Source organism: Anoplolepis gracilipes, chromosome 10 (assembly GCF_047496725.1).
Source record: "Anoplolepis gracilipes chromosome 10, ASM4749672v1, whole genome shotgun sequence".
In the NCBI taxonomy this organism is placed as follows: Eukaryota; Metazoa; Arthropoda; class Insecta; order Hymenoptera; family Formicidae; genus Anoplolepis; species Anoplolepis gracilipes.
The window spans coordinates 6064154-6087500 of NC_132979.1; the positions used below are offsets into that span (position 1 = coordinate 6064154).

The 23347-nt window shown below is 39.7% G+C and overlaps 1 protein-coding gene across 8 annotated transcripts in view; it reads right to left on the reverse strand.

The window, feature by feature from the left end:
• The window catches only part of Prosap (SH3 and multiple ankyrin repeat domains prosap), a 127170-nt gene that overhangs the window by 10092 nt on the left and 93731 nt on the right, over positions 1–23347 (reverse strand). For 6 of the 8 annotated variants that reach the window (XM_072901184.1, XM_072901188.1, XM_072901186.1 and 3 more), the window contains 5 exons: positions 9113–9238; positions 5369–5549; positions 4671–4990; positions 3980–4244; positions 140–860 (listed from right to left, as the gene is read on the reverse strand). In XM_072901184.1, the coding sequence (XP_072757285.1) occupies positions 140–860; positions 3980–4244; positions 4671–4990; positions 5369–5549; positions 9113–9238 (1613 nt within the window). The remainder of the gene's footprint in view (positions 1–139; positions 861–3979; positions 4245–4670; positions 4991–5368; positions 5550–9112; positions 9239–23347) is intronic. The other 2 variants (XM_072901190.1, XM_072901189.1) reach the window with 1 other exon arrangement.

The following is a 23347-nucleotide window of genomic DNA, read 5'->3' on the forward strand; positions in this document are numbered from 1 at the left end:
GAACTGTCATCGTTGTGATGACATAACTCGAAGCGTCGTTGCATTTTTTTTTTTTTTTTTTTTTTTTTTTAATCATATCTTGTCACGTTTTTATTCGATGATCGGCAGCGTACGCGCGACTCTTCATTCTAATGCTTACCTCGCGTTAGGATCTCTCAAGGAATTTGGACTCTGGTACTCCGACGTTAGTCGGTGGCCGTTCTGTTCGGACGGTATTCGGTTCTGTAAGTCGTTTCTGTTCGACTCTACGGACGGTACTCTGCCGAGACTTCCGTGGTGAATCGACTCGGTCGACTGACCGACAATCGTGATTCCACCTGTGGAGGGATACTGTTCCGTGGACGGTACTCTGCTGATGCCCGCCGCGGCGGTTGGGTACTGCTCCGTGGACGGTACTCTGGTCAGAGTACTAACGGTCGGGTACTGCTCGGAGGACGGTACTCTGATCAATGTGGCGTCGTATCGTTCGCCAGACGAGGCTCTGCTCAACACGACGCCGGACGGCGGCGCGTATTTTTCCTCGGACGCGACCCGAACGAGCGTGCCGGACGACGGTGGAGGCGGAGAGTACGGTTGCTCCGTGGACGGTACTCGATTCAGGCTCGCGGCGGTAGCGTATTGCTCGGCGGACGGCACTCGCGTGATACTCGAGTACTGTTCCACAGAGATGGTTCTGGTGAGAGTACCGGTGGTACTACCACCGGCACTAGACGCCGCCGCCGCGTGTTGTTCGGTGGACGGTATCCTGGTGAGGGTGCCCAGATTACTCGCTGAGCAGCTCGTCGTCATCATCGTGGAAGTGCCACCGAAGGCCACCGAACGCCGCTTCGGGTTGTAACGTGGTGGCCCTTTAAACGGTACTGGAAAATCGCAAGGGTTGCAAGGTTAAGTAAAGAAAGGATTACTTAGCCTTACAAGAGAGAAACAGAGAAAGAACAAAAAGAGAGAGAAAGAGAGAGATAGAGAGCGAGAGCGAGAGAGAGAGAAAAAGAGATAGAGATAAAGGGAGAGAAAGAGTATCGACGCGACTTTTCAAAGGCGAAACGTAAAATTGTGTCGAGCGGTTCATTAAAATCGAACGAAATGCAATAGTGTGTGATCGCAAATTATGTTGAACCCTAAACAGTGTATGTACAATCTGCTTTAAAATTTTTAAGGATATGTGATATAAAATAATTTAACATTTGCGATATGCAATAATAAAATTTAATCAAATTTGTTTCATTTCAGTAGAAAAAGAAAATTTCTTTTTTAATATAATATTTATTAAATTCTCGTTTTAAACTCTGATAATAAGATCCGGCAAAAAATTTACATCGGATATCGCTCGTACTGTCTAGGGTTTAAAAGTGATTACACATGTAAGTTACGCGTAGTACAACACCGGGGACAATGTTTTCGTGACCGAAACAGATACCGAACAAATCACTTAATCGTCGTTGAGCGTGTTAAGTATCACGACGATCGTTTATACTATAAGATCGTCATTATCCGGGTTCTATCGAACGGCGCGGGTGTGCTACTCGCGTGGTTACACATCGTGTACATTATGTTTGCTGAAGCGAAGAGTTTTACGTTCGGGCTCTCTCTCCCAGAGAGCTCCGTTCTCCACGATCGATCTTCCGGTGTCACGAAAGATCGTCGTGCGGGATTTTTGCAAAGCGGATTTACAAGCGGTCGCTGCGTTGCACACAAGCACGCACGCACGCACGCACGCACGCAGCCACACGGGCGCGCGCGCGCACACAATGTTACTTCACGATGATGATTATTGGCTCTCTCTCCCCGGGTAACCCCGAACAACCAGGTATTGCTCTCGTCGTTTTGTCGTACCGGCGTGTACAGGTCGTCTCAGAATCGACGGGAAGCGGATGTGCGACGTTATCCGTTGTGAGATTTGGAATTGAAAATAAATATTGGAAATCTACTATTTACTATTTTAATTCTTTGATTAAAGGTAATTAACTCGAGATGAAACCTTTGTTCGAGCGGAATTTTAATTTTTTCGTCACTTGATCGTCAAAAATGTCAAATATATATTTTTCGAAATTTAAAAAATTGGATTCGAATTTTTCACGGAAAGACTACGCGCTCCACACGTGTACCTTCGTCAATTCCGGGACACTCTGTACATACGGGAAAGCGGTAGAAAGTCACACGCAAGGATAACGACTTCATCCTCGTTCCGTTGTATCCGTTTTGTGCGATACAATGTGCTCGAGATTATACGGGTAAGTCTCGTCGGAATACGTCATGTGCACAAACGATCGACGTTGCCGTCACAAGAATCGTCGGAATGCGATTTTTTTCTTTTTTTTTTTTTTTTTTTTTTTTTCAGATTTCCTCTCAGGCTCCACAGACTCCGACGATCCGTGAGGCCACGTGAAGTCACAACGTATCTCGAACTACCAAACATTTTACTAGTCAAGACATTCTTGCACAAATTCAATGCTGCCAGAAAATAAATTGTCAATATCGTGCGTGATGATATCTTTTTAATTTATTAATAATTAATTTATAATAAGATTATTAATTTATTAATAATGCAAGCAGAAATTTTTCCGTCAAAAATCAATTTTTATTTTTAACGCGCAGTTAAATAAATAAAACGAAAATTCGCAGAGAGACAAGTCAATACATGTGACTTTTAATATTTTGAAATTGAAATTTATATTTGCATGGAATGTTTAAGTGTAAAGTTTATTTACTCGAGAATCGATTACCGATTGATGCATTTTGCGACGCGGGTCCGGCAGCACTGATTCATTCGACAGTGAACCAAAGATACAGTACCATTAGTTACTGGAAAGCACAATCTATCAAGAGGTAGTGTCGTTACTTCTCCTCGGTATCACAAATGTACTCGACGTCATATACACGACCATCACCACCAAAAATTCCCATGACATGATTGTAAAAATATTTACGTTACTCGTCACACAGCACAGACACAGGTAGATAGGTACATTGATATACGTACGTCACACTCACAACGCGTCTCGTGTTATATATACACAATTCCAGAGAGGCACCTTCTATAAGTAACTACGTACGAGAGAGAAGCTACTTCTCCAACATCTACTTCTATATTATATACGAGAAGAACAGCGTGCGAAATGCTCATGCCATGCTCTACAATCATGCAATATAAAATGCCTACAACGTAGTTTCTAAGCCACGATCACGTTCGTTATCAGAGATAAGCTGATTAACTTTGTTACATCACACACTATCGCGGTCATGTGTGACTTTTTCATTTTAGCAAACAATACTGAAAAAGATATTAAACTGAAATGTGGGACGATATCACCGATAACTTAAGATAAGCGGTGACTACTCGAAGCTTCCGACAAGTTATTTCACTTATTTTTCGATTTATATCTCTCGATTTTCATTATCAGAAATTATGTGAGAAAGATCGCGCGATAATTCTTTACCGTTGAATTTCGATGCCCTTCAATTTGATTAACGATTTTTAACTTGTTTAAATAAACAGCAGACATGTTCGTAAACAGAGGATTAGAATCGGACAGTCACGTTGATCAGCCGTCGCGGGTGTGGCGAATGAATATGGAGAAACCCCGACGAGAGTAATGAGATTACGGTTATCCGTCTTCCGAGCCCGTTCGTCCCATTCGTGATCCCGGAAGGACCGATCGGCCGGCGCCGCGTTATCGTTGCTCGAGCAAGGGTCGCCGAGAGCGACGGAACAATGTCCGGAGAGAGAAGCAAGAACGCAGCAGGAGGGGGGGGGGGGGAGGACGGCGTAATAGAGAGGGAGGAGAACGAGAGGAAGAAGATCGTCAACGTCTGTCGTTTATTCTTGCAGCATCATGCCTCGACCTCTCTCCAAGCGAGTTTCCTGCGCCCGGATCCTCGCGCCCCCGCGTTCCTCACGTTTCTCCTCTCCCCCCCCCCCCTTCTCCCCCTTCCTCATCGCGAGGGATTTTTGACATTTCGTGCGACGTTCATAACTCACCGACTTCCTCCGGCTGATAGTTCTTGATGACTTCAGCGAGCTCCATGTTGCCGGCGATCACGGCGACTTGGTACGGCGTTTGGTTCGCATAGTTGAGCGCGTCCTTCTGCGCGCCCCTGAAGAGTAGCTGACGTATGCACGAGGCGTCCGTGTTATTCACCGCGCACACGTGCAACGGCGTGTTACCGGACGCGTTGCGCGCATTCATGTCAGCGCCGTAGAAAAGCAGGTGGTCCAGATGCTGTACGAGATTGTTGCGACACGCCTGCGGGCATAGGACGCGAGTAGGCGGACATTAGCCGCGGAAATCATTCAACGAATCGTTCAAATTGCATTCCAAGCGTTGATTCAAATAATTTTTAACGCGAGAATTCATGAATGAAACGCGTGCAAAATTTTACTTTACAAAAAAGTAACGAGTTTTTTAAAAAAAAAAGAAAAAGTATAAGAAAAGTATCGTGATTGGATATTGAAATTTAAAAATAGTATTAAAGAACATACTAGGGTTGTTTAATCTTTATTTAAAAAATGATAAGGAAATAAAAAACAAATCTCTTTTCTCATCAACACTTATGATTCATTCAGAAATATTCGCAAGAAATGACGTTTTTATATTCTTACTAATTCTTCATTATTTCTACAACATGCATAAAATCTATAGAAAAAAAAAAAAAAAAGAAAAAATAACAACCTGATGAACTTCCTGCCAACCCTGGAGATCCTGCGCTCCTATTGTCGCGTGGTCGTGAAGCAATGTCTCGCAGAGCATCGGATCGGTCTTGTGAATGACGCTATAATAGAGCGGCGTCAGACCCTTCGTATCCTTGTAGTTTGGGCTGGCGCCTAACTCCAGTAGCGTTTTCACCGCCTCCAGACTGTTTCGTTCAACGGCACGGTGCATCGCCGTTAGACCCTCCTTCGTTCGATAATCCAATAGAGCGCCGCCATTGACTAACGCAATTATAACTTTCGAGGGTTTTTTCAAGGTGGTTGCCAGCGTCAACGGCGTTTCTGAAATTTGAAGTAAAAAAAAAAAAAAAAAAAAAAAAACTCAAATTTCTGTTATTTTTATAATCGCAAAAAAACCCCAAATGATTTTTATTTTTATAAGCGCGAAAATAAACTCGCAATATTTTTCAATATTTTTTCTAAGCTTGAAAAACAAAGAATATTTTTCCTTTATAATTTTACTTTTATTTTTATATAGTGAAGATATTCAATCGTAAAATGTTAGTACCAATCCTCGTGCAACAGGATAATTATGCAAACTTTTAAAAAAACTTTTTAATTTTTAGAATATGTCAATAGATGAAAATCACGTTGTACGACTATACGAGTTGGAGTTCTTTCAGCACTTTTCATGCAACTGCAATTGCGAACGTGAATTACCTCCTGTTTCCTGACAGTGGAAATTAGGATCCAACCCTTTGCTGCACATCTTCGCGATCTTCTCGACCTGACTGCTCTGCACATAATCCAATAACCTCCGCAAATTCGTCCTGGTATGCATAGCCTTGAGCTGTTTCTCATCCAAATGCAGCATCTTGTACACTCGCCTCTTATATTTGAGCTGAAATTTATTTGAGAATAATGACACTTGTAATACTTTCGAAACACGCCGTTGCAACGACTATTATTACGGAACGGCTCTTTTAATGGCGCTTCGCTTTCCATCATGTAAAAGCGTGAAATTCATCTCTCGGCAAGCTAATTATTTCCATATTACACGGTGATATAGCAGCTTAAATAAAATCATAAATTATGTTGCAAAGTAAGATATATCCAGAGATATTTAACTTTGACTCTGATCGTCGCGTGCAATTTGTCGCGGTATAGATTTGCAGTAGCTCCGTACAGTACTTATGCAAATATACATCGCGAGAAAGCGCCAAGCGTGGCTATCGTTATCGTTAAGTATATCTCATCGGCGGGGATCGTCTCACCTGGACGGCTATATAATTGCCATTTCTTATAATCTATCTCTGCACACGAATACGTTCGTCACGCATATTCTGCGTTATCGATGAATACGCAATAAACCGGACGTGACATAAGATGCGTAAAGCACTGGAAGAGGCTCCGCCTTCAGGAAATTGAACTCGACTACCCTCCTCTTTTTCTCCTATCGAAAATTTAATCTGAAACCGTCTCATCTTCCCTCATCTTTCTTTTACATTATAAATCTTCTCTAGTAATAAAATTGTAATAAAATTTTTATTAGACAAAAGCTATATCCGGAAACTCATAATAAAGTATGGTTTAGTCTCTCTTTATTTATTCACGTTTCTAAAGCTTAATTTCCCGACATTTTCTCTCTTCTCTGTGAAAAAGCCATATAAATTTATATTTAATATTTAATTAAATTCATATTTCAAGTTACAAAGAAAGCTTAATTTTCATCTTTTATTTAACTGCGCGGACGTTTTTGCCAGAATTGCATGGTAAAAAAAAAGTGTCGCGCAAAGAATTACCTTCCGTCGCGCGATTTCTTTTCAAGATGACCGCGTGGCCGCTTTACACGCAATAATAATAGCAATATAAAGACTACTATGCCAATCTACGTAGTAGCGCCGGATGATGCGTAAGTGCATCGCGCTGCCATCATCGTCAGATTAGGTTTTATCGCGTTGCGAACGCGAACTCGATGCACGCCTTGAGAATCTAACGGTGTTGCATAGCCCACGATATGAGTATCGAGTATCGAGCGAATTTTGCGGACGAAAAGTGAAAATTGAGAAACGCCAGGCCCCCATCATCTCTCGCCGCTATCAAATTTTATCACAATGGTTCGTTTATCCTCTAGAGAAAAATGACAGAATGTCAATCAATATATATTGCGAGCGGATAAAAAATTACAGCTCTAACAAGTTTATTTTTTTTTATACCGAGCCAGCGAATTCTGTGTCTTTCTCTGTTGTATGAAAACGAGGAATTACACGTAACACTGATCTTGAATGGATCACGTTACGGCGAGCTTGTTTGACAATTAATTATTCTCTACTCGCTCTCGGTCGCGACTGACAGCCGTCGCCGACAGGCGCGGTTGTCAATTTTCACTTTTCATTCACGTATTCTCATATTCGCCAAAGTGGTTCGTCTCGCCCACGTCCTGTCCCGGATTGTGCTGTCCGACAATACGTAACTCGTGCAAAATGAATGACTCGTCAGGTGATCAAAGAAACTGAATCGAAGCGACCCTGAAACCGACCTCCTTCGACTACACGGCGCTTTCGTGACGAAAGCGGGTCTGAGATTGACAGGAGGAAGGGGGGGAGGGGGAGGGGGAGGGGAAATTCGATTATTGTAATAAGAAAGCTTTGTTGGCAGAAGGCTGATATTACCGGCGAAATACCGGCGATTTAGACGCGAAGTTCATTTCGTATTCATCCCCGATAATAATGTCCCGGCGCGTCTTAATATATGAGTAGCCCCTTATTGGATATCGTTCTCGTTTACTTGGTAAAGAAATCTTCTTTCACTAATTTTATTCCCATCGCGTATTAAATAAGGAAAACTAAAATAAAATATAATCTCCAGCTTTCGTTTATTTTATGTATCTTTAGAACCTGTTTTTCCACTATACTTTATATATATATATATATATATGTATATTTAACTTTCAGCTTTTAAACGCCTTATTTAATTTAATCAAATTGCCGTTTAATGTTAAAAATGTCACGCTAAAAAATGTGATACATCACGAAAAGTTACATCGATTATTTTATTAAATTATGCTACACCTTGTCAAGAGAGATTTCAGAAATGCCGATATTAATATTAATAACATCTTCATATAAAGCAAATCTTTGCGAAACGTGATATCCCATAAGAACCCGTCTCTATGTTTACGAAGAGAATAAGTGTCTCGTTGTAAAGAGGGTATTATGTGTGCTCAGGCTTTTGCGACATAACTCTCCGCAGAGTTTTCAAAACCACGGGGCCGCATTGTCGAACGAGGGATCCCCGCTGACAGGCGTTTGTTAAACGCAAGTTTTTCGTCGACTGGCCTCATGTAATTTGTAACTCGTGCGAGGTGAATGCGGCTTAAAGACAGTTCAAAGAAACTGTGTATGAGTCAGCCGTCCCTGAAAGTGAATCTCCCGCGACGAAGCGGAGACGTGCAACTGGCAGGGTGGAACCAACCGATCGGGAGACCGGCTGAGGAGGAAGAAGAAAAAGAAGAAGAAGAAGAAGAAGAAGAAGACGAGGAAGACGAAGGAACGAAACGGCGAGGGATGGGCGATGAGAACTATCACCGGTTAGGTTACGCAAGAAAACCGCGAGACAGGATCCAGATCTCGTTAACCCGGGACCGAATTATTTGTTTTTCGCGAATCCCCGTTTTAACAGTCATCGCGCGGGGCGAGCTGCGCGATTCGCTACATCACCGAGTGATTTATGTGCAGTAAGGATAGCGAGGATCATCGCGATGATTAATTACATAACACGTACTTCCGCGACCTCCTCTTCTCGTTATGTTACGTATATCGTTTCAACTCGAAATTGAAGGTAACGTAAAGAAGAGAGCTGCTGCGTACATCTTCTTGAAAACATCGTTTCCGTCGAGTAAAGTTTTGTCAAAGTCAATAATACATTTCCGTAGAAGACTACAAGTATCATTTATGAGAATGTCTTTGCCGTAAGTAAGAAATATTGTAAGAGGTATCTTTCCATATTTTTTTTCCAATACGCTTATGCATTATTTATAAAATTCTATATATCTCAATATTTTTTTTTTATTTTTCATAATTATAGTCTTTTTTTTTAGCTATAAAATCTCCACTTGATTTTATATCATATAACATCTTCTCTATTCAACTGAGAAATGTAATTGAACAACTCAGAAATGTATGACGTAACTAGATCCTATCAGGCGTGAAGTGGATCTGCTGACAGCTTTAATGTACACGCGAGAAATCTACTTAACCCTTCCGCTATTAAAACGAGAAGCCTCGGCCGTGCGTTAAAACCGAAATTATATAACCGCGCGAGTGAAATAAACATCCTTGTATTATTCTGCCCTTATAATAACGAACGGAATTAGCGCGATCGAATGTGCAAACGATTCCGGCCACGAGAAAGGATTTAACAGAAATAGAAATAATGAAAAAAAAAGAGAGCGTTTCTCCTTACCTCCAAGTACCCGACGGGTCCATTGAATGGATAATCGCCGAGACGGCGTTCCTCGTCCAGGAATTTTCCGGCTTTTCCATTCACCGGCGGACAGAAGAGGCCGTAATTGAAACTCTCCTTCAGCTCCTGCAAGGCATGAAATTTTAATATTATGGCAAGGGTAAATTGCGCGCGAAAAAGGATCAAAGCGACCCGCCACCCCCACTTTTTCGTACAACACATGCAACAGTAACGCACGCTGCCGGGGATCGTTCCGGAGTAAAAGCTTTAAGCAGAGGATTTCTAAATTGATTCGCAAAGAAAAGCCGTTCTTTTTCCAATTATCGTCATGCCTATTTTATAATTAAGAGGGACTCGATGCAATTGCATAATACTTATATTACATGTGGTGCACTCGTAGTGTGTACATATCGCAAAACGTCAATATAATTAACATAATCTTTACTCCATAACCGTACAGATGAAGATATTATTATTGAGCTTGAAATTTATTCGGGTTTTGCGAGAATTAATAATGTTAAACTTACCATTTTATTTAATCCTGTAGTGCGTATAATTTCTTATTTTTTTTAATAATTATCGAAAATATTTATATAAAATAATTATATATATACATATATATATATATATATATATATATATATATATATACACATATAATGTTTAAAAATAATATAAAATCATAAAAATAATTTTATATATTACACACATACATTAATCTTATTTATATATAAATGCATATATGTATTTAATATGTACCTATTTCTATAAAGAAATATCTTCGTGACTGAACATTGTTTTATAGAATCTAGGAATTATGAATCGTTTTGAAGTTTTTTCTACAAATTTCTCTTGTTAAATCAATGTCTTTGGTATTCATAGGCAGTACGAATAATATAGCGAACTACACTTTGCCTATGAATACCAAACGAGGACCGAGGAAAATCAATTCCCGATTGCGTTAACAATATTCGCGACGATCGACGGCACCGGCGGAGAGCACTTTCTTTCTCGTGGTATTATAATATTTAGCAGGTAACGACTCGAGATAGGCGAAAAGAGCGACGGCGAGGAGCAACACGCGTGCCAGGTAAACCCGAGAACCGCGCATTATCACCACATACTCCGCTTATGCCATGCGAAAGATCGGCGACGATGCGAAAGAAGACAGCCGTGGCAAACCCGACAATCATGGCAACAATAGCCAAGAGTGCAACACGTGCCAAATTAAAGGCTTCGCACGGGAAAAAAAAAAAGAAAAAAGAAAAAAACTGCGGGTCTCTGTGCCTCACCTTATATCGATGGGCGGAAAGACGCGCTCGACCATGGGAATGCCGCGAGAAAAAAAGGAAGACAGCTGACATATCGTCGAAAACAGACGCGGACGTTTAGCGGCAGATGTGCCCTAACGTTTTTTTTTTTTTTTTTTTTTTACATTATAGAGAACATCGATCTAAAAATGCCTTTGATACGTTGGTTTCACGAAGGAAAAATTATTATCGAAAGATATATATCTGAAAATTTCCTGCTATTTATCGTAAACACACTTATACTTGTTAAAGATTTTAAATGGATGACGTTTGTGTTTAGAATAAGCGGCGCAACAGGATGCATTCTAGGACAGATTATAGAAACGTGGGGCTGTACTTTCGTCGCTTTTAAAGGTTTCGTCTGACCGCATTCGGTCTGCGCATTTCTCAAGGCTCGTATATTTACGAGTGATATAACGTCCTCATTTCGCTCTTCGTTCGCTAAGCCGACTCAATGACACATCGTCCATGACACGCTCGTCGGTGGTTTCCTTCGTTATGCAAAGCTTCGTCGAAGCTGGCGTGTCGTTAAAATTGAGATTTGCAACGCATATGAATAAAGAGATGGAAATGAAGAGGCGGCCCCTTTGCGTCAGCAAAGTTCATCAAATTTTAACGAACGTCCATCTACTCGCTTTTATAAAACAAACTCTGGCCTCTTTTATTTTCATCTGTTGGAATAAAATTGTTTTTCTTTGAAAAAAATTCTGCTTTTCACCGAACAATATTATAAAACACACGACGTGTGTATTCGCACACGTGTAAGACTAGAGCGGAAAGCAAATAAATTAAATCAAAAGAAACGCTTGATTTTTTACAGAAATCGAGGATCACGCCTTCCATTGATTTATCGAGATCACGAGTATAATCCGTATAACCATAACTTCTCTAATCGACATAAATTGAGTAAGATGAAACCATAATTTCGCGGGGTAAAATCGAAAGAGAATTTACTGAAAGATGTTCATTCTCTGATCTCGCTCGTCCCCGTCACTCACGTCACCTCGGACAAAAATGAAGCAGTCCTGCCAAACCGGCGCTCCTACTCTAATTAGTGCCGCGGTAATTGCTTCATAAAGTCCCAAGAGGCGGCATAATCGCACCATAGCGAAACGTGCCTCGAGTTTCTTCGATTACCAGACGAACGGGTGAGAGGCAAGGTCGTATAGGGACCGAGAGAGTGAAAAAAGTCAATGATCGACGATTAAAGTAGAATCAAGTAGAATTGATTACCATTATCATCTTTGCCTCGCTCGTAACCTTTTTCGCGAAGATACTCACGAGTCATAAAGAATCGATTCCTTCAAAGGGCGTAAGTCTCGAGGACTCGAATAATAAATTTCTCTTGCAATCATCCCTCTTGTATTTCCTCCAATGAGATTTCCTCGAGATTTTTTCTTTATCATTCTCTGACGAAGGAGATATAAAGCTCCTTCCTCAGATTTTTCATCCCCCAAGCTATAACTGTTTCGCGTGGCTCTTAGAAATTCTCATAGAAATCTTATCGAGGGCCCTCGAAAATGCATTCGACAAATGGGCGCACATTTTTCCGCTTTTCTCGCGAACAACTCGCTGCGACAACCGACACGAGAAGAGGGTCGCCGCGTTAAACGACGGGAACCTTTTGTACGGCCCTGTATATGGGAGAATAATGGCCGAACCGTGTCTCAATCGTGCTTTATGGGATGTAATTGCGGTCTGGCGAGGGGGGACCCGACCACGCCGATGTTTAAGCTCGGCCTGGCCAGCGCCCGCGCCCGCGCTCGCATACGAGCAAGGCGGATAGAGGAGCGTTACGGTTTTAACCTTCGCAACGAAGCACGAAACGAGTTTTCGTCTTCGCTCACCGTCATGCAGCATCGCCTTTGCAACCGATCTCGTCATTGTCTCGTCGTTGAGTCCCCTCGCGAATTTTGTCCCCCGCGGTGTTTCTTCATCTAATCGCGCGTTCGACATCAAACGAGTTTGCGGAATCTCGAATCACGAGAGTCACGGGAAAGTAAGATAAAATCGGACGATCGGCTTCGAGACGTCCGTCTCTGTTTCAGCGAAAAAAGATCTCTTAATGCCAAGAAAAAGTTTCTCTTTCTTCCGTTTCGCCCTTATCTTCTCTATTTCTCGCGAAAAAATGTCTGGTAAATTGATCCATCTACTGGATTTCACCACACTTTCCGCTAATCTCTCTGATTCGTGCGACGCGACGATAACACCGCGACTTACGATCACGCGCGTATGACGCAAAAAAAAAAAAAAAAAAAAAAAAAGCGATAGGCGGCGAAACACGGAGGCGAAGGTAGACGCAGAGACATGAGTGGACATGAGAGGGTGGATGACCGGCACACAAAGGCGAGGTAGAATCAGCCGTCGTACCGGTCACAGCATCGGCGTTAAAGAGGAGATACGACCCATAAAATTTTGATCTACGCACCGGATAGAGAAAGAGGAAAGAGAGAAAGGCGGGGCCGCTGTAGCGGAATACGAAATCAAATTGCCAGGATGCGTTGAAAAAGGCAGTCATCGAGAATTTAATGGCGGTTCTTTCGACTCGCGTCTTGTTGCCAAGAAAAGGGGATTCGAGCGAATGTTCAAATGTGAACTCTGGGCCATCACATTCCGATCAAGAAAGATCGACGTAGGATCGATCAGATTATTCCTAAACTGGCGATAATATCATCGATCGTGTCACTAAAATTGATAAATTTATTTTCAAAAAAATTAGCCATAGTGTTGTGCATAATATTTCGATATAAATTATCTGATAAAATTATAGTGAACTTGATTAATATAATTATCGCGCGATCTCGGATCTTTATGAAAAGAAAAATTTTATGTAACCGTTGAGCAAATACCGATCAAATTGACAACGCGCGATAAGGTTACCATTTAACGTAAAACGATGTTACGACGACAATATGAGGACTTAATGTGAAGCGCAAATATTTATCTAGAAGTTTATTCAAGCGTTTCTTCTCCCGCATCTATCAAGTTGATTCACACCATTATCGTCGACCGCATCGAGATTACGCGATACGACGGAACGTTTAAGTGGACTTCACAATTGAACAAAGGTTAATGAGTAATCTCGATAAGATAAACGATTTACCACCCTTCCCTTTCCTCTCGCGAAAAAAAAATATATAACGAGCGACTTTTTGACGATTAGCGACGTAACACATTATCTATCTGGGCTCCTAATTGAATATCTTGGTCGATCGTTTCTACCTCGAAAACGCATTAACATACACACACTTTTACGATCCATTTCATAAAGGTATTTTATAGAGTGTTCTATAAGTTCTCAACTGAAAATTGAATAACGTCGATAACTTTGTGTGCTGCAATTTCTAAATAAATTATTTCGTAACTTTAAATTCTTTTAATTCGATATATAACAGCGAGAAGTTTCAAAGCACCGCTCAAAAATATTAACAGAATTGCAAGGAAGTTTACTCGGTGTTTCAATTTTCAAAATACATGTTTAATAAGTTTGAAACTTTGACTTGGAAAAGTTGAATAAACGAAATATTTCATTATACTGGAAAAGTCAATAAGAACTGCGCGAATGATGTACAAAGAGTTTTCAATACATGCGATTTATTACCGGAAAATGAAGCAAGAAGACGAAGAAACGAGCGAGCCGTTCGACTGCGAACGCAAGCGGAAGAGGCGGAAAGGGAAGATCTATTCTTCCGGGAAGATCGGAGTACCGACAAGAAGGGTCCTTTAGGTCCTTTATTGATTCTTAAGTTCATTGCTTTTTCTTTCACGTCAAACTGGTTATTAGAACTGGTTCCGGTTTCGTCATCAACCGCTATTATTGGCGTTTAACGGGGATTATCCCCGTCCTTTTTCCTTGAATCGCGATACAAAAAAGAGCATTTTAATTTCTTAACCACGTAAAAACCACCTTTATTACTCGAAGAGTAATTAGAACATTAACCCTACCGCTGAAATCTCTATGAAATCCCTAATAAAATCTCACACAAAATAATTTTACGCTATGGCTTTTATAAGTACAACACGATACGCATTTTATATCAATTGATTTTTTGCACCTAACAATTTAAATTTCTTTTTTGGCTTTTCAATTTATATTTACAATAAATTTAAAAAAGATTCTCTCAAATGTTTATCAATCAATAAATATTTTAAGTCAATAAATATAATTGTTATTAGACAATTATATAACTTGAGAGTAGCATAAAGAGTTGAATAAATGTTAAAAATCAGATTACTTAATTATCACTATTAATGATATTAATAATAGTTATTATTAATATCGATTATACATATACAAATTAGTATGACATAACGTACGCATCATTAATGAAGCCATATAACTCGGCACTTTGAGAACGCACACTTTCACTGATTCAAATAGAGATTTTAAGGAGAATCCTTATAGCGCTGTTTATATTATGGATATCGTATTTATCAATTTAAATGCTCGCTAATTAGTATTCATTAGCTTCAAGTTACGTCGATAATTTCGAGTATGCGTCGATTCGAGAATGATTCTTTAATCCGTTTAACATGTACGGCTTCTCGCTCGTGTATCACGACGTGAAGAGGAAAACGTGAAAAATATATCTATCCGGCTTGATTAACGCGACATTGCATTTTCGTCTCGAGACCGCCGCCATATTCGCCGTCGAATCGAATTTCGTCAAGTAACTCAATTTTCTAGATCGCAGAATCGAGTCAGCGTCGTTCCACCGGTAATTGGCAATCAATTCCGACGGGGCTCCACGTGGCGACGACGATATTTCGATCACTAGAGCTGACTATGAGGCGTGTTTTATTAAGCAAATTACACTTCCAGCAAGTCATAACGTTATCGCGTTGTGTAACAGCGCGACAAATTAATCGCGGGATGATTATTCAAGCGGTGCAAAAATAAAATATCTAAAACTTCTCATTTTCCTTTGTCAATATAACCGTTATATAACCGTTCTTCTCTGCATTAACACGATGAAGATACTCTCTTGGATGAAATCAGTATATTATCGTTGAAATCTCATTAAAAGGATGAAGAAGTATCATTGACAGTAACTCTGTTTCAATCAGTAAATATTTTAAAATATATATATATATATGTATGTAAATAGCAATATATTTTGTTCAAGAAATATTTCAGTTTAAAAAGCGTTCATTTTTTTTCCGGATCTCTCATCTTATCTTAAAAGTAAAAAAAAAAAAAAATATATTATAAATATGTATAATTCTGACTTTTTAATACTAGTTCTAAATAAATTAAAAAATCTCTAAAAACTACATCTTGCAAATATGCAAAATTATATTACTAATTTTTCAGTGGAATCTTACTATTATAATTAGTAAGATAGAGATAAGACTGGGAAGCAAAGTGTAAATGTTTTCTAAAATACTCATTGATTTTCAGTGAAATCTTATCATACTATTTGAATTAGTGATTAAACATTTCGATTTATTTTACGAAAAATACAATTACCGTTTAATAAATTAGGAATACTTGCGAGTGAAATTTCAAACGTGCGAACGAAGAAGAAAAGATTCCCTGTTTCTTAATCTTAATTGGGTCTTTTATATAGGTAGTAACAAGGCAAGAAATAAAGACCGCGACAAATTGCCATGTACGATAACCTTTTTGTGCTGCCGTGCTAGCTACTCGATTCGGCGCGATTCAGATTGAATTATAGAGCGATTATCGGACTCGTTTCGTGCCGCGGGTGCGTTTCCGTGCTGCCGGTCGGTAAAGGGACCGAAATTCTGCCGCCGCTTCCGCGGAAATGGATGGATCCCGATTTTAATCAACCGTTAACTACGTCGTTAGCGGCAATTCCTACAACTTGGAAACGCGCGCGTGTTACACAGTGCGCGACGAGGTGTCGGCTAATCGAACTGGAAATTACACCGACAAACTGAGCGCGAGAGTCGCACTCTTCACGCTCCTGATGGTCTCCTCCTTCTCTGGATGCGGAAAGTCAGAGCCCGGGCGACTCGTAAATTGGCGGATATTGGCAGCCAGCGCGAAACGTTTGGCAGAGAATTTTTGCCAATTAACGACGGAAAGTTCGTTATCCGTGGTGGAATGTCGACGCGACACGGGTTCGTCTATGTTGTTTCACGACAATCGTGATGTAGCGAATTTATTTTGCAGAGCCTCTCTCAAAAGTGAAAATGCAAATGGAGTCACATGTTGCATGTAGAAAGCGATATTAAGTAGATTCCAAACTTGATACTCGCAGAATATTGCATAAACGACTAAAAAAAATTCTTTATCGATGCGAAATGAAATTTTTGATACAATTAGGGAGAAAGAGTACAATAAAAGTATAAAGATAAATAAAAAATTTCATATTCCTCGTATATAACGCACCGTCCCTCGCATTCAAACAATAAAGATGAAAACTGCGCGGTAGCGTAGTTCTTATCGAAGAAGCAATTTGTTAAGTCATTCTTCTTGGAATTCTTCGGGATTATTTCTTTTTTTTTCGACGAGAACGATACGAGATAACGGTACGGAAAACATATGAGCGAAACGTATCGATCACCGTTTGGTATAATTAATTGTGGCAAGTTTATGACGAGTAACGATTCTCTTCCCGCGACTTGGAACGGAAAGGAAAGAGGACGAGGGGAGAGCGCGGGACGAGATCTGACGCGAGAAGATTTATTTCTGTGGTACAAGTTGATGTCGCTGCGGCATCCGGAGAATCGCATTTGTATCGACTATTTATAGCGACAAAGTATTTGTCTCGATAGAAGTCTGGCACGACGCAACGGATCAATCTTGCGGCGGAGGCTTCAATCACACGACATATTTTTCGTTTCCAAATCGTCGTTTCGAAGTAGCAAAATTTCGGAAATACGTCACCGTGATGATTTGAAGACTGTGTCGTAAAAGTTATACGAAAATTATTGATTTTTAAGTCCCGTTGCAGATAGAGAAAGATACTATTTTAATCTCCTTTCTTTTATTGTAATAATAATTAAAATATTATAATGTATATTATAAATGTATTTTAAATTGTCTCTCGAGCGCACATTGCACAAATTAAGTTCTAGTTTACAAATATAGCAACCAGTATTTATAGAGAAAAATAACATTGATGTATCCAATTTAAAAAGCTAAAGGATTTCTTCTCGATTTCACAAGATAATTATGCTTTCGTAAGCTTGTTGCTCTGCACGCGTTTGCAGTCAATTTAATCTCACACAATATAAAAATAAACTAAAATCGATATTTCACCTCGCAGGAATATCGGAATATGTCACGCGATGCGTCGTCGTTATGTGGGAGAAATAGCATCAAATAAAATATGAAATGACAAAATTAGGATAAATACGATACAACTAGATATCATGTCATAAATTAATTGACGTAATCAGTGCAACGAGAAAATAATACAATAATTTATAAAGTGATATAATTATAAAATAGACACTATTTATTATGGATTAACTCAGTGTTAAAAATTTAATTAAAAGAAAATCTTCATTAATTCGCTAATTAATCATCACCGTCAAAACTTATAAAGATTATCCCTTGGCAAAAGAAATATCAAATAAGATGTAATATGAATAACGGCTTGTTTAATGTGGAATATCAATCTTTGCTTAATTAACAATCAAATACTGCGATGGATCGAGTATACAAACAATAAAGGAGCTTTCGTTAAAATAACTTTCCGGTATGCAGTTAAATAACAAACTTTAATTCTATATAAAGATGGATTTTATTTTATTTTGAAAAACAAATTTTTTATACCTCCTAAAATGTTAACCTACTTGTTATTTCGTATTAAAAAAATAATTGTACGTTGATAAAAAGCAAACGCGTCGTGTATACGGTGAAAAAACGGAGGAAAATACCAGAGCTATTCCCGTCAGGAGAGCGATATACAAGTTCAGTTTTGTGATTGTCGTGTCTAATAAGCAATACGAATAACGATTCGCCGAGGAGGGGAGGGGGGGGGGGCAGATGACACAAAGGCTCCTACACTTTGCATTTTCGATGATCCTGTATCCCGATTGACGTCGCGCGATTTCTTTGCCCGACCGCTCTCCGCTCGATGCAAGATATATTCTTCGTGCATACACCGTGCACACAGAGGGGACGGGAAACCGGGCAACGCGACGGGACGGAAAGGGGAAGGGGAAGGGGAGGACGGAGGCGGAGGTGGAGACGTAGGTGAAGAAGGAACGTAGGGGAGGTGTACGTACAAGGAATTCATGAATACGAGATTGCACTCGAGGAGCCCCGGGTAAAAGGCTGCTGCAGTTACCAACTATACAGCCGCACGGTTAGATTCCGTCGAGACTGAAAGAAGCGACGTTATATACAAAACGATACGACGAACGCGAAACTTTTTCACTCTTCCACGTCTATTCTTTTTTTTTTTTTTCTTTTTTTCCCCTCTCAAAGAACGCAACTTTGGACGTACTGCTGCGAGTGAAAAATAGCGTTGAGCTGCGCATATTTTTTAACACAAACGCTAATCGTTCTGAGGAAGAAATCTTTTTCACATAACGAGAAAGAATTTCCATTAAAATTTAATTTTCAAGTGACAATGGAGAAGAATTTGCGAGATATAACCTCTGCTCGTTTTGTTTCTTTAAAATATTTTGCTTCAATAATTTTTCAACTGTATTTAAAATCTGCTAATTTTTATTTTTTTTTTTTTTTTTTTTTTTTTTTTTTTTTTGTATTTTAATAAGATGTATAGAAAAAACTAAGCTTTCCTTTATTAAGAAAAAATCATCTCTAATACATAAGCATCATATATGTGTTAATTGAAAAATAAAATTTCTCTAAGAATATTTCGCCGGCAAGGTTGTCATCAGGCAACTCGCGCGCGAAATGTATATTTAATAAACATTTAATATATAAGTACGCGCCCTGTTTCTTTCCTCTTTAAGCAAGTCGCTATCGGCGCTTTTGCAGCGGGAGTGGTAAATACTCGTCGCTAAATTGAATGAGCGGTAAAAATGTTTCATCAGGGATGAGGATGATCTGCGCCGCTGGCGCGATCGAGTCTCGCGTCCGATCCGATGCGCGCGAATCGCATCGTATCCTCGAGAAGAGTTTGCCCGCCAGGAACGAGCTAGTGATTTCGCGAAATGAGCGGCAACGACATTTCGGATTCCACCGGGTTATCTCAGCGACAGACTGGCCGTAGGGCTGAAACGCGACCAACAATTTTCGAGGAAGTCCGCGTGTCCCCTCGCGGATGCTCCCCCTGTTCGTGCATCCGGTTTCTTCGCTCGAGAGACTCGATCGTTCGATCTTTAGACGCGTAATTGGCTCCGGTTTGTTCCACCATTCATCCAAAAATCGCGCTTCTTTCCTGAACTCTCTATTGGAGTGAGATATCTCTTAATTTTCTTCCTTTCTCCGGTCTCTTATTTACTTCGCAAAAGTTCAACGAATTTGTATTCTTCAGCGTAAATTATTTATGAATTCCTCTACTTCCCTTGGCTTCTTTCGTGTATATATAAAATTATTAATTAATTAAATTAGTAAATTTATTAAATAATTAAAATAAATTAAATATGTGGAATATCGATACATATATTTCACATATTTATTTTAATTATTTTATTAAACAAGTAGATTTTATCACTGTATTATTGATTTTGTTAATATTCTTGTGTGCTTACATAATCCATTTAAGATTTATATTGCAAAATAATCGAAAAAAAATGTTTCTACGATGATTAAAAATCCCGTACAATAAATTTTAAAACCGTTTTCAAAAATATGCATATTCATTGCTCGTAAAGATACGACCGTCGATCTTCATCGTATTTGATTTCAGCGAGTTCGAAGTCGCTTCGTAAAAATTGATCGAGCATCGATCTCCATTTAGTCATTTTCACGAATACACGCGTCTCGCATTATGCAAAAACACGACCATCGATCTCCATTCGGTTATCCGCGCGCGCAAAAAAAAGGCACAAAAAGGCATCGCTTTCTGCGTTCATTGCGAGCGAGGTTGTCCTCGATGTTGCTGCATCGCATGCTGCGGAAACCTGGCCATCGATCTCCATTCGATCTATTCTCGGACCAGTTCACGGTATACGATCGATATATAAATAGATCGGCGCGTAGCGTATACGTATACGTATACTCGTTCAACGGCTCGCGCGCGTGTTTGTTCCGTGTCGACGTGCGGAGCGGCGTGAGATTTGTCGATCTTGACGGTAGGATCCTATACGTTCTCCCGTCAGACATATATTGTACGTACATCGGCATCTTTTGAACGCGAGACCATTCATTTCCGCGTCGTGTCATTTTATTCGCGATTGGTATGCGAACGTAATCCGCCCACGCGCTGCGATTTGAACTTGTGTGTAAAACACGTTCGATAATCCAGAGTGCGAGGGCAACTATACCCGTCGTTAAAAAAAATCGATCTAATGGTGCTATTGACATTCCGAGCATTCTATACCCTGCGCGTTTATCGTGAAAAGCGTGTATATGAAAAAGTTTTCCAGGATTTTAAGAAGCGTGATACAAACCCTCAATAACAAATTTTTTTTTTTTTTTTTTTTTTTTTTTTTTTAATAAATAAAGACCTGAAATTAGAAGTTATAAACGAAAACAAATATGTTAATTTTATGTAATTTTCCCACGCTCAACAGTCAAATAATCTGACGATTATAATCGCCATGTGTAGATATATGCGTTAATAAAAATTAAATTTTGACGTGTCAAAAGATTGATTTAAGCGTGATCAGAGAATATATCATCCCTCCTGATGTTTTTTATTTCGAGAAATTTTTATCGCTCGCGTATTACAATTTAGCAACGTTCCTCAGTATACGAATTATCTTCCGATAAACGTAAAGGGAAACATTATTACATGGTGCAGGCGCGAGAAAAATATGCGTTGCAAAGTGACGACGCGCAGATAGGCCGAAGCCGCCGCGAGGGAGATAAAGACAGAGAAGAGAAGAGGGATGGAGGGAGGGGGAGGGTACGCGATCCTATCGGAAGTAAAGGATGATCCTGGTTCACACAATCGTGGATCACGATGATCGCGTCTACGCCTACGAGGTCCTGCCTTCTCGATCTCCTGCCACGGATCCTCTGGCGCTGGCCAGACTGAATTTATCCGCGCCGAGATCCTCCTGCCGGATATGCGCAACGATATACTATCGGCGCGCCGGTAATATTCGGTCTGTTCCGGTACAGTGATATCGCGCCGGATCGTGCACATTTGCGGCGATAAGCAAATCGGCCGATCGCGATCTCGAGGCAATTGCTTCCAGGAGCTAACTATCGTCGCTTAATAATAAGATCTTATCGCGAGGTACATTGATAGCTTAGGACGTAAGATTGAAGTAACGTATATATCATCAACGTTACATTACATTGAAATATAAACTATCGTGGTGATTTTTTGCATCACTAGATTTATTAGAGAAATTGTTTAAATAATTTCGAAGCAATTACATATTAAATGTGAAAAAAAAAAGATGAGACACGTGGAATAATAGAGTTACGCGTGAGAGCTTTAATAAATAAATGAAATATTTCTTGGGAAATTATTAGCAACTTTTGGCACACCGAAATATAAATCGTGTGTGTCCTGTTTATTTATAGACAAATGTTTTTTTTTCAAGTCTTGGCATTAAGGGTCGCCCATTCTCAATCGCGAAAGACGAGAGAGACGTCAAATCGAAGGAAAGGAAAAGGAGCAATTTTAACGCGAGAATGGACTCTAAGGTGATCGAAAGGTATACACGAAAGGGGTAACGAGTCGGGACGGCAAACGGGGTATTTAAAAATGTCTGACGGCAGCAAGAAAAGGAATAATGAATTTCCTGGCCGGCTCTCTCGCTTTGAGATCTAAAAGGCACGCGGCACATCATCTCGACAAATCGACACTTTCATCAGAGATAATTTCAAAAAATAGCTTCTTATGTAATCACGAGTACAAGGCTTCTGGCATATCGCTTTTACAGAATCATAGGAGGAACCAAAAAGATTCTATGCATTTTTCTTGCACTTCAGAGAGAAACAAATTTTATATTATAATATATATTTCTAAACATTTTAACAAGAAACGTAACCTTTCCAAAAAAAAAAAGCTAAAAATTATATCTGAAATATATCCCCTTTAAAATGATATATAATATTATATATAAAACTTCTCGTTCATAAAACTTAAAAAAAAATGTAACATGAATAGATTTAAATGCACATGTACACTTTCTTCGAGTTTATGCGCTCGAAAAGCGTTCTTTCATCTGCAGAACGTAACGTGACAATCGATGTGGGTTCAACGGTTTCGTTAACCTCCCGGCGAAAACGAAAGTCACCATGCGCAGCGATGTCCGAGAGAGACACAGCGGCAACATTAGCGAATGGCGATCCTCGGGATGGTCTCTCGCCGCGGAGGAGGTCAACAGCTTGTCGGACGACCTCGATCTAGGACACTCGTTCGGTGCGAGAATCGCAGATGTCCTTTCGAGTTTTCACGTTACATCAATTTGTTGCGCATTGTGATGCAAAACACGTGACGTAACGCCGCGTCCAAAAAACCCGTCTCTTCGACTTTTCACCGAAACGAAACTTTCTTTTTCCAATCTCAATTTTCTCACGTTTATTTGAAAAGATTTCGATAAATTTAATTAATAAATCAGTTTGAATAAGAATCGAGCTTCTACTTTGTATCTCAAGTAAACTGTAAACAAATAATTTTTAAAAGTTTAAAAGAACTTCTAGTACAACTATAAATTGAATAGTTTCAAAAAAAAAAAAAAAAAAAGTAATATTAACTATTTAAGCATCAAAGTAAATGTTGAGTGGAAAATTGAGATCGAAAATGAGAGAATTTCTCGGTTCGAATCACGATACGTCAAAATTTGTCTCCCTCCTATACTCCATCAGCGAAAGTACACGTATCTTTACACTGGAAAAGCTCACGTGGTCTTG